At 45.1% G+C, this 12,203-nt stretch overlaps 1 protein-coding gene across 2 annotated transcripts in view; it reads right to left on the minus strand.

Moving 5' to 3' along the window:
• Window positions 1–12,203, minus strand: part of ATF6 (activating transcription factor 6) — a 115,874-nt gene that overhangs the window by 71,302 nt on the left and 32,369 nt on the right. For both annotated transcript variants that reach the window (XM_075937104.2, XM_075937105.2), the window contains exon 10: window positions 1,057–1,194. In XM_075937104.2, the coding sequence (XP_075793219.1) occupies window positions 1,057–1,194 (138 nt within the window). The remainder of the gene's footprint in view (window positions 1–1,056; window positions 1,195–12,203) is intronic.

Below are 12,203 nucleotides of genomic sequence, written 5' to 3' on the forward strand. Positions count from 1 at the left end.
ATTTTCTAAATTTTCCCCCAGCTGGGAGGCAAAAATGCCGGGCACCTGGCAACCCTACAAACACTCAGCACCCAGCCTCTCCCCCTCCCCAAACCTCTCCGGCTCCCAACACCCCCAGACCTCCGACCCCAGGCCTCATGCTTACCTGGTTCCCCAAGGCTGCTGGCCAAAAGACTTAGGGGAAGCAATGCTTTCCCCTGGGTCTTAGTGCTCAATGCTAACCCTAACCCTGTTCCTATCCCTGCACTATCTTAAAGGGGACATGCTGTTTTATTTTTATTGGCTTACCTGGAGTTTTGGTTTTTTTGCTCAACAACTTTGGTCTCTCTCCCTCCCCCCCCCCCCCCCACCTTTTTCCCCTTCAACAGAATTGTTTCCCAGGTTTTTTTTTTTTGAGTGTGGGGAGGGGAGGGGGGGGGGGGGGGTGAGGGTGGGGGAGAAGGGTGTTCGGTATTTTTGTTTCAACCATCTGGCAACCTTAGCCCTGGGCGCCCCCTCCCCCCACATCCCCTCCTCCTAGGCCCAGATCTGCTCCTTAATCCCTTGCTTTGCAGCGTACACCCCTTCATATGGAAAGCTGACAGCAACTTTTTACCTACTATGCTGGAAGAGACTGGGAGCTGCTCTCTGAACTGTATGCAAGTCCAGTGGTGGGGACTGTCACAGGATGTGCTCAGCACCAGAACGGGGCCAGGCAAGGCCTGATGGAAATGCACATTAAAAGCCCGACACCACAGCAGCTTACTCCTGCTTTGCTGAGACATGTGCAAGCTCTCTCTCTCACCAGGGAATGCATGCACTGATATACCCGATTAAGGGGTTGGCTCATTTTTATATCTCAGTGTATCAAGATTAGGCCTTAAGAGGAATCTTGCTAGGCTGATCCTGTAACCACAGTATAAGAAGAATAAGCTTTCAAGGCACTCCATTTTTAGGTTTTGCTGCTCTAACAATGCTAACTTAACTCTGCCTCGTGATGCACAGGGAAATGGAAGTCAAGAGAGCAATGCATAATGAACAGCTAGCACTTTTAAACTGTAAATGTATTTGCCATACCTCTCCTTATTCCGAGGGATGACATCAGGCATTTGCTGAGCCACGTTGAGCTGGCTGGCTGAGAACCCCAGCAGATTTCTGCTCCGGTGGGAAAGGCTCAGACTGGGTTCAGCTCCACTGGGATCCCTTTCAAATACGCTGAAATTCAAAAACACATACCGTGACATCATATTCCATATTCTTTATGAAAATTTGCACGATACAAGTATGACATATCAGATAAACTTTATGCAAGATGGTACTTGTCAGGCATCATTGGAAATATGATTCACGGTATATGATTATCCCATTCATATGCCCAGGGCTTGACAAATCCGCTTATCTACTCACCCATGGCAATAAAAATGACAAGAGTATGGCACAACTGCCATATGAGAAGAGATTAAAAAGATTGAGTGTTCACCTTAGAAGAGAGACTACTAAGGGGGAATTTGCCAGAAGCCTATAAAATCATTACTGGGGTGAAGAAAGTGAATAAGAAAGTGTTATTTACCCCTTTCACATAACACAAGAACCAGAGGGTCGCACAATGAAGTTAATAAGCAGCAGCTTTAAAAACCAATGTAGAAAAATACTTGCTCACACAACACACAGTCAACCCGTAGAACTCATTGCTAGGGGATGCTGTGCAAGATTAAAGGTAAAAACTACCTCGTTCATTTTTTAATGCAAAGTTCTTGGGGAAAGGATCCATCAATGGCTATTAGCCAACATGGTCAAGAATTCAACCCCATGCTCTGGATGTCCCTAAATCTCTGTGTGCCAGATCACTCGATAAACTGTCCAGTTCTATTCATCCCTCGTAAGTACATGGCACCATCCACTGTTGGAAGACAGATACTGTTAGAGGGACCACTGGATTGACCCAATATGGCCATTTATGTTATTACGCAGGTTTGGTTTTCACTGACTTAAAGGGCTCAGCTTGGTTTTGATTGCCTGTTACAGTGAGATAACTAATGTAATTTCTCACTCTAAAATTCTAGCAGGAGACAGGGCATGTGCAGTGTTTACTGCATGGTATCTAGGGAAGGTCATCACTACACTCTGGCTGTGTCTACATTGGCATCCCGTTCCGGAAAAGGGATGCTAATGAGACACTTCAAATGCCGCGGGGGATTTGCAATTCCGAAGTGTCTCATTAGCATCCCTTTTCCGGAACGGGATACCAATGTAGACACAGCCTCTATGTTCCTGGTTCACCCCTCCCAGTTTACCTCCACTACATTTCCACAGTGGTGTAACTAACCTAGGCTTGTTATTCCATGGTAAAACACCCCTTTTTGGTTAGTGAAGATAGAGCTGCAGTGCACTGTGAGGTCCTCATGTTCCACCTACCAGGAGTATGTTCTCTCTTTCCCCTTGCCTGAGGTGTTACTGACTTCCCAGTGTGTTTATAAAACATCTGAAGGAAATAAGGGCCTGCAATCTCTAAGTGCTGTGCTTAAGAGTACGAATGCAGAATATTAACGTTTGCAGAATGTACCAGCATATGAGCAATTTCGCTAACTGCAGCAAACACTTTGCTGAGAAGGACTTTGGTGGTCCAGGAGGTGGCAACTGTGTGTGTAGGGGGTCATTTGTCCAAGGTTCTCTATAGGACAAAGGTTAAGAAAGCTAGCATGCCTAAAAGAGTTCTTTTAAAAGAGAAAGTGGTTTCTCTGGTGTGGAGCAACTGTGTTCTTGCCTGAAGTCAGCTGCTGCTATCAACAGTGTTACGGGTCATACACAGTTGCTGGCTTCCTTTTTCTTCTATTTCATGAAGGTCAGATTGTTGAAAATCATGCACGCACTGAAACAGGCATTTTAAACCTTCTACTTTTTACTAATCAAGTGTCTGCTTTCATAAAAACAGAAGCACAAACTAAAACTGCCCCATTCCCCCGTCCCTCCCCCCATGCAGCAGAAAGGCTAGGATTTGCTTATTTTAGCTGTTGGAGCCTGGCTTTGTGGCTACGACATAGAAAAGTATGCCATGTCAGCAATGGCTGGGGACAGGCTTACTTGAACTTAATGTGGAAAAATTTCAGAATGGTCCCCACATGTACACCTATGAAAATGACAAGATAGGTATTGGCTCTCAGTCCCTGGATGGGAGGAGAAGGCAGGAGATCCATTTTTTTTCCTGTTACCTATTCTTACTGCTAGCAAGAAAAGCTCATCCTATCAGTCTGTAAAATTTATTCGAAAGTAGCACTTGCCAATGGGGAAAACTATTAGTGAGAAAAATGCAAGTTAATTGCCCTAAAAAGAACAACTTTAAAAGTGTATTCTTCTCACAAATCCTGTAACGTGTGTTAATTTAAAAGGTATATAGCTAAGGCTCTCCTACTGCAGAAGAAACTGACTGCCATATCTACATTATCATATAACCATAGAAAATTAGGGCTTGAGGAGACCTCAGGAAGATATCTACTCCAACCCCAACTAAATCAACCCAGCCAAGGCTTTGTCATACCAAGTCTAAAAACGTCTGAGGACATAGATTCTAGCCTCACCTCCCCCTCACAGGCAACCCATTTCAGTGCTTCATCACCCTCCTAGTGAAGTAGTTTTTCTTAATATCCAACCTAGGCCTGCAACTTGACACCATTGCTCCCGTTCTGTCATCTGCTACCACTGAGAACAGCCTGGCTCCGTTCTTTTTGGAACCCCCCTTGAGCTAGTTAAAGGCAGCTATAAGATCCTCCCTCACTCTTCTCTTCTGCAGACTAAGTAAATCCCAACTCTTCAGCTTCTCCTCCTAAGTCACATGGCTCCATGTCCCAATCATTTTTGTTACTCTGCTGGTCTCTCTCCGATGCATTCACATCCTTTCCGTAATGGGGGCCTCAGAAGATGTGGCCTCACCGGTACTGAATAAAGGGGAATAATTACTTCTCTAGATCTGGTGACAATACTCTTACTAATGCACCCCTATACCATTAGCCTTCCTGGCTCCAGGCCACACCGCTGACTCATTCAGCTTCTTGTTCACTATAATCCCAAGGTCCTTTCCTGCTAGGGTGAAGAGATACTGCTTTTGAAAAATCAGCGTGGGGCACTCACACAAGAAAGTCCTGAATACCAGGACTGTCCCTATAAAAGGGAGACATCTGGTCACCCTATTTTCTGCAGAACTGCCGCTTAACAAGTTGGTCCCCAGCCTGTAGCAGTACTTGGGATTCTACAATCCGAAGTGCAGAACTCTGCACTTACCCTTGTTGAACCTCATAAGATGTTTTGGCCCAATCATTCAGTCTGTCTAGGTCACTCTAGACCAGAGTTTCCCAACCTATGGGTCGCCATTACATTTCAAAAGGGTCGCCAAGAGTCTCCCCAGGTGGCTCTACCCTCCCTCCTCCCCCCATTTAATTGCTTTGGGTCACCAAGTCTTTCTGAATGGTCAAAATGGGTCCCCATCTGGAAACGGTTGGGAACCTCTGCTCTAGACCCTATCCCAGCCCTCCAGCTTACCTACCTCTCCCACCCACTTAGTGTCATCTGAAAACTTGCTGAGGGTGCAAACAGCCCATCATCCAGATCGCTAATGAAGATATTGAAGAAAACTGGCTCAGGATCGACCCCAGGGACACACTGCTTGATACTAGCTGCCAACTAGACAGCGGGCCATTGATTAGGGATGTAATAGTACAGCTGATTAACCGATAAGCAAAAGCTTATAGGTTAATGCTATAGAGCGCGCACATTTCCCTCCCCAGCCCCGCCAGAAATTTTTTTAGCAGGCTGGACAGCAACATGGCTTAGTCCTGGCTCATGCCAAGCTCACAGGGCCTTCTCCTGCTGTGGCTCCATATTTAAAGTGTATTAGGAGCTGGGCAGGCAGACAGCTCAGCTCAGTTCTGGCTCGCACCAGATCTGGGAGCACAGACACCCCCCCACCCCAGACAAGGGCTGCTGCCACCTGTGCTGCTACCTCTTTATCAGAGGCAACAGTACAAAGTGACAGGCAGCAGGTCCTTGAGGGAGGTTGGTTTTTAAACTGGATCTCCTTGCAGACCAGCTCCTGCCTGGCACCCCATGCTGCTGCCTCTGATACAGAGGCAGCAGCACAGTGTGGCAGGGGGCTCCTTGGGAGTGAGGCACACTGGCTGCTGGCCCTGCCCTCAGGAATTATAGAATAGTCGACAAACTGATAAGAATTCGTGAGGTTACTCAACTATTCCATTAACCGATATTTAACATCCTACCATTGATCACTACCCGTTTAGCCCGACAATCTTGCCATATCGTAAGTGTGCATAAGGTTGTGTTTCTCTCCCTCAGATGACATCACCAGCACAGCTGACAGCAATAAAAATCAACACCTGACACCAGAACTAAAGCATTGCTGCAGCACCTGGCCTCCAACTGGATTCTTCAGGAACAGGCTGTAGATCAGTGGAAGACTGGGCACCAATGCTACGGAATTGCTTGCAGACAAGTCACTGTTGTATGTGTTAAGTATTGCCCAGTGTTGAGATGCACAAAATTTTCCAGGCCAACTTCTGAGATTTTTCCCATTTACTATCCAAGAGACCAGAATAGCAGAGAACAATTTACACAAAAAACTCCCCACACTTCTTTCATATAAAACACAGCAGCACTCTGTTTCTTTCATGAAAGGGTGCTAAGGCATCGTGCTATCAGCCCTGAGAAGTAGTTATTTGTACAAAACAAGGTGTGTGAACACCATAACCCGGAAACATTTGGGTAGACACTAGCAGATCCCACACAGCTTTGTAGGGACATCGGAGAGAACCCTTTCATGTGCTACAGGAACATCATACCACAGAATCGTTCATGCGATACACATGCCTCTCCATTTCTAGTGCAGGGAAAGCAAGCATGGTAGCTGAAGATGGAGGGGAGCGGGATTCTGGAGACCTGCAGGGCCAAAGAGGCCATAAAAGCTATTAGGCTCACACAATTTCATATAGCATTTAACTTAAAACTCTAATGAAAATTAAGGCAGTAAATGCGTGTGCAGCGAAGTGACGTATCCACATGTGGCGCACTGTTTTCTTACTTTTATGCTTCCCAAAACCAATAAAACCATATCTTAGTCAAATCCAAGCCAATTTTCCCCTGAATGGAATGAGTTTATAACAAATGCAGACATTTCCTATCTCTAAAGTTACTCAGAAACAAACATACAACTATTTGGGACAGGTGTTAAGAATTAAGCAGGGCAGCTGCTATGGCAACTGTACCACTGGGCAGCTGAAGAAACATGGAAAAAGAGGGCCATCAGAGACTGCCTCTGTTCAAACAGAGGGACCAAAGAAAATATGCAGAAAGCATCCTGGGATGGGGGAGCTTGTGACAACTTGTTCTAGGCGCTGTGCAACTTTTGATAGTGTGGGCAAGACAGGTGTGCTATGTTCCACACTGAGGCGATTTCAAGGCCAGTTTCAATTTTCATGTCAGTTGTTTTGGCTCCACAACAGCTTTAAAAAGAGTTAACCATTGTTGCAATAAAGAGAAACGTGTCTCACTTTCCTCTCACCAACTTTTTCCACTGAAACTATTATAATAGAATCACGAATAGTAGGATGGGCCAGGACCTCAATTGGTCATCTATCCCAGTTACAGGCACAGAAGCAGGAGGATTATCTAGAACATCCCTGAAAGGTGTTTGACTGACCTGTTCTTAAAAACCTCCAATGACAGACCACACAGCTTCCCTAGGTAATTTATTCCAGTGCTTCACCACCAGACAGTTATGAAGTTTTTCCTAATGGCTAAACTAAATCTGCTTTACTTCAATTTAAGCCCATTACTATTTATCTTGTCCTCAGAGGCTGAGAATGTATTACCCTCTTCATTATAACAATCTTTTATGCACTTGAAAGATGTTATGCCTCTGTCTTCTCCAAACTAAACAAACCCAGCTTTTTCAATCTTTCCGTACTGGTCATTTCTTTCTAGACCTGTAATAATTTTTGTTGCTCTCTGGATTTTCTCTAGTTTGTCCACATATTGTATCAACTATGGTGCCCAGAAGTGCCACACAATACTTTAGTTGAGGCCTTATGAGTGAATACAGTGGAAGTATTATTTCTGGTATCCTGTTTATTCTCTAATGTATTAGCAAGAGTGTTGTAAAGTTCCTTTTTTCTAACATTATCACATTGTTGACTCATTTAGTTTTGATCGCCTAAGAACTCCAGATCCTTTTCTGCAGCACTCCTTCCTAGGCAGTTAGTACCTATTTTGTATTTGGACAATTGATTATTCCTTCCCAAGAAGAGTTCTTTGCATTTGTCTTTACTGAATTTAATCCTATTTAATTCAAACCATTTCTCAAATTTGTCAAGATCATTTTGAATTCTAATCCTGTCCTATAAAGAGCATGAAACACTCCCATCTTTGCACTGTCCACAGAACTGGACCCAGAACAGATCTCTGTGGGATTTCCCTTTCAACTGAATTGTGAACCACTGATTACTCTCCGCAGTTTTCAGCTAGTTATATACCCATCTTACATCAGGTTCATCTGAACTATATTTTTTCTAGTTTGTTTATGAGATCACCTGACAGAACATCAAAGCCTCAGGCCCTGTCTATCCTGCAGAGTTGGGTTGACAAAAGTTATACTACTTTAAGTAAACCACTGTTGGGTGTCCACACTACGTTCCCTGTGTCAGCAGAGCATACACACACTAGCAACTCTATCAACACAGAGCAGTGCATTGTGGGTAGTAATCCCTCTGTGCAACTGGGCCTCTAGGGCTACGTCTAGACTGGCATGATTCTGCGGAAATACTTTTAACAGAAAGGTTTTTCCGTTAAAAGCATTTCTGCAAAAGAGAGTCTAGATTGGCAAGGATGATTGTATATAGGGAGATGTGTGTATATGGGGAGTTGTTTATGTGAGACACACAGAGCGTGTCTTGGGGAAGAATGTGTGGGTATGCTACCTCCTTAACTTCAGACACCAGTCTGAACAACCACTCCTGGGGATTGGGGGTAAGGGACACCCTGCCCCCCCCCCCCCCCCCAACACCAACCCCCGGCACTGCACAAAATAGTAGTCTCTTCTCCCTTCAGGCTCTCAACAGCTGCTTCCTCTGTCTGCCTTCCTGCCTATGGTTTATTGACTCCCTCTGTGTATTCCCACAGCCTCCTCAGCAATCTTGTCAGGTCTCCATGCTGAGCAATATCAAAGCTTCCTTGAGCTTTGAAAGGGGAGAGGTACATGCCTGAAGGGCACCTGACTTCAAAACACTGAACATAGTGGACACTGTAGGATACTGGGGGAGGCCAGTTAAGTCAACAAAGAATGGCACCATCTACACTGGCACTTGATCCACAAAACTTTTGCACAGAAAGCCCTACATCCCTCATCAAGGTTATTTTATTAGGTCCCCAACACTGAAGAGTTTTGTTGCCGTAAGTGGCATTATAGCATGTACACCTTCATTGTTTTGTAGTGAAAAGCTGCTTTTATAAACTAAACGCTGCAGCAGAGGTAAGGCTTTAGTAAAGTCAAGATATCACAACCATTGTGTCCCCCCCCCCCCACGGATTGTTAACTGTTGAAGATATTAGGTTGATCCATGTTCACTGTTTATTACCTTATTTCTTCTAGGTGGTTACAAATTATTTATTTGCTCCCTTATTTTTCTGGCTACCAAAGTTAAGCAGACTGGTTTATAAGTCCCTGGAATGTCCTTTTCCCCTTTTTATAGACTGGCAGTGTATTTGTTTTTTCCAGTCCTGAGGTCACCAGTGTTTCCTGTCCTCCAGAAGTTCTCAGAGATAAATCACTAATGTCTCAGAGACCTCTTCAGCCAGTTCCCCAAGTATTCTAGGGTGCATTAATCAGGCCCTGCCAATTTGCAGACTTGTAACTTGTCTAAGTCAGTCTTAATTTGTTCTTTTCCTATTTTAGCCCCAGATCCCATCCCACTTGCCATCTGCCTACCTGATGAGAGCATCGGAAAACAGGAATATGGTATTAGAATGGAATTATTATGCAGCCCTAACTACAGATATCCTACTACTCAAAGAATTGACAATACTCCATTATTACTACTTTGGAAACCACAATTACAACTCAGTGGCAATGAGAAGGCTAAAAGTAGTACTATTTAAATACACCTACTGCAGTACACTGAAGTTAATGGGTAGCAGGTTTAAAACTAATAAAAGAAAGCTCTTCTTCACACAGCGTGTAGTCAACCTGTGGAACTCCTTGCCAGAGGAGGCTGTGAAGGCTAGGACAATAACAGAGTTTAAAGAGAAGCTAGATCATTTCCTGGAGGTTAGGTCCATAAAAGGCTATTATAGCCAGGGGATAGAAATGGTGTCGCTGGCCTCTGCTCATCAGAGGCTGGAGAGGGATGGCAGGAGACAAATCGCTGATCATTGTCTTCAGTCCACCCTCTCTGGGGCACCTGGTGCTGGCCACTGTCGGCAGACAGGATACTGGGCTAGATGGACCTTTGGTCTGACCCAGTACGACCATTCTTACGTTCTTATACAGGGGGTGATCAGCGTTAGGAGGAGCTTTGCCAGCAGATTGTGGGACCTGATTATTATTTGGGCCTCCCACTACAGAAAGAATGTGCCCAAATTGGACATAGTCCCGTGGAGGACTATGATAATGATAAGGGAGCTGGGCACATGCTTTTTGAGGACAGACTGAGGAAAATGGGCATATTCAGTCTGCAGAAAAGAGGAGGATGGGGGATTTTATAGCAGTCTTTACCTTCATAAAGATGGTGCCAGGCTATTCACAGCGGTAGCAGACAACAGAACAAGAATGGCTTCAAGCTGCAGTGAAGGAGATCTAGCTGGATATTAGGAAAAACTATTTTACTGGATGAGTGGTGAATCACTGGCATGGGCTCCCTCGGGAGATGATAGACTCTGCATCCTTAGAGGTTTTTAAGGTCAGGCTTCACAAAACGTTAGCTGGGATGGTTTAGTTGGGATTGGTCCTGCTTTGAGCAAGGAGGGTTGGACTACACCTCCTGAGGTCTCTTCAAGCCCTAATCGTCTATGATTTTTATCAGGAGTGTTTCTTTCAGAAATCATTTCCATGAAGGAGCAATGGGGGAATGGCAATTTCTGTTGCAGAGATCATATGGGAGATATTTGCCCTTTACCTTCTTGCTCTCTTTCTTGCTGTATCTCAATAGGGCCACATATTTCCTCATCTGTCTTCAAACATGCCCAGAGAAAGGCCTGCCCCTCCTCCTTTGAAAGCTTTCCCTTCTATAGCTGGGGATCTAAAGTGAAATTAAGTAAAAGGACCTGAAATGCATCTTATCTTCTCTGTGACTTTGGCTGGAGTTTTTGCTTGTCTTTTGCTTTCTGAAGTGAAGATTTTTGCCCTGGTCTGGGGATGAAATCCTTTTCCTGAATGGTGCTCTCCAATGGGTCTTAGTTTATGGGAAGGTCTCCAAACTCAGACACAAGACTGTGGAAGAAATGCAGAGAACATCCATGAGGGAGCACAGATCCTCCTTTTGAAAGGAATGAAAAGGATCACCATGTTTCTTACTGACAAACCATGTCCTACCTGAGGGTAAGAAAAAAGATGGTGAAATATTCCCTCTGAGTTGGTTTGGGTAAGGAGGAAATTACATGCAAAGTATCACTAATTGATGAATAGTGATAGAAATGTAGCCGTGTTAGTCTGGGGTAGCTGAAGCAAAATGCAGGACAATGTAGCACTTTAAAGACTAACAAGATGGTTTATTAGGTGATGAGCTTTCGTGGGCCAGACTCACTTCCTCAGATCAAATTGATGAGGATGAGTTAACTGCTTCATCCCACACATGGATGAGCAGGGTTCGACAAACTACAGAATCTACTCACCCGTGGCGAGTAGATTTCAGCTGCACGTGCCGTTTACTGGTGGTGCGCACATGCACAATGTGGCTCTTGCACATGTGCAGTGCGGGGCTGGTGAGCGGCTTTTGCTGCCATTTGTCAAGCCCTGTGGATAAGGATGGCGCCTCTCTTGTGGAGGTGACCCTGGCAGACAAGACTCAGCTGATATGGGAGATGCAGAGGCCCCAGTAAGTCAGATTCAGGCTGGGAGCATCTGTGGATTCGGAAAGGTCTCCTTGCAGACAGAGTACTTGCTGGCCATTAGCGTACTCCACCATGCTGGAGGAGAGAAGTAGAGTGGTGGATTATCCTCATCAGGAAACATCCCTAGCAAAAATGCCATTCCTGAAAAAGGAGAGGTAATACTGCTCTCTGCTGGGAAATTTGGTCTGAAGCGCCAGGTTGGTCAATAGATAAGGTAAGAATACTGATCTGCCACTTGGTATGGCAGTAAGACAGAATCTACAGCAAGGGACAGACCTCTGAACAAGTCTGAGGGATTATCTACACTTCAGCCAACTTAAATTAGGTGGATCTATAGCCACCACAGTATTTCAACTGCCTCGGTGTCAACACTACCATTCTTTTGCTACCAAGGCCAATTACACCAGCTTAAGTGGAGCACAGTGGGAAATATGCCCTCGACTAACCAGTGTGGGCTGACAGCTGCCCCAAACTGATGGGCAGGACTAACTTCCTAAGCACCATCTCCCAATGCTGATGGGTAGGGCTCACAGTTGCCATCCTGTGGTTGATGGCCTGAGCCCCTCTGCTGCCCGAGGGCTGAACTCTGGAGCTAGCTGCCGGAGCCCTGTCACCCAGAACTAACTACCAGAGAGCACTACTACCTTTGGCTGGCTGCCACTGCTGTCAGGTGCATGCAGAGCTAACCACTGGATCCCCACCACCCTAGGCTTGCAACCAGTCACACATAACCCTCCTCCCTTCTCTCCACTGGTATCTAGACCTACTCCTCTGCTTTTCCCTTCTTCCCTGACCTTGGCTTTCTTAGTTACAGTTTATGTTAAGCTTTTTATCATGTCTTTGGTACGTTATCTTTAGTATGTCAAACAATGCAAGTTCTTGTTATTCAAGGCCATGAGGCCCATCTTTGCTTAGAAACCATATTGCTTATGAATATGCATGTAACCAATCAAAGGCAGTTTAGGATCTGTCACCTTTTAAGGCAGACAAAGACCCTGGAAAGCAGTTAAATTAACTGAGAAGTGGCCAGAAAAATCACTCTCTCTCTTGGACAAGATGTAACATCACAACAGAAACCAGCCTCGAGAGAGTAAAGCCTCCTGAAGATACGAAGGGAT

This window comes from Pelodiscus sinensis, chromosome 9 (assembly GCF_052426305.1).
Source record: "Pelodiscus sinensis isolate ZL-2025 chromosome 9, ASM5242630v1, whole genome shotgun sequence".
NCBI classification, from domain to species: Eukaryota; Metazoa; Chordata; order Testudines; family Trionychidae; genus Pelodiscus; species Pelodiscus sinensis.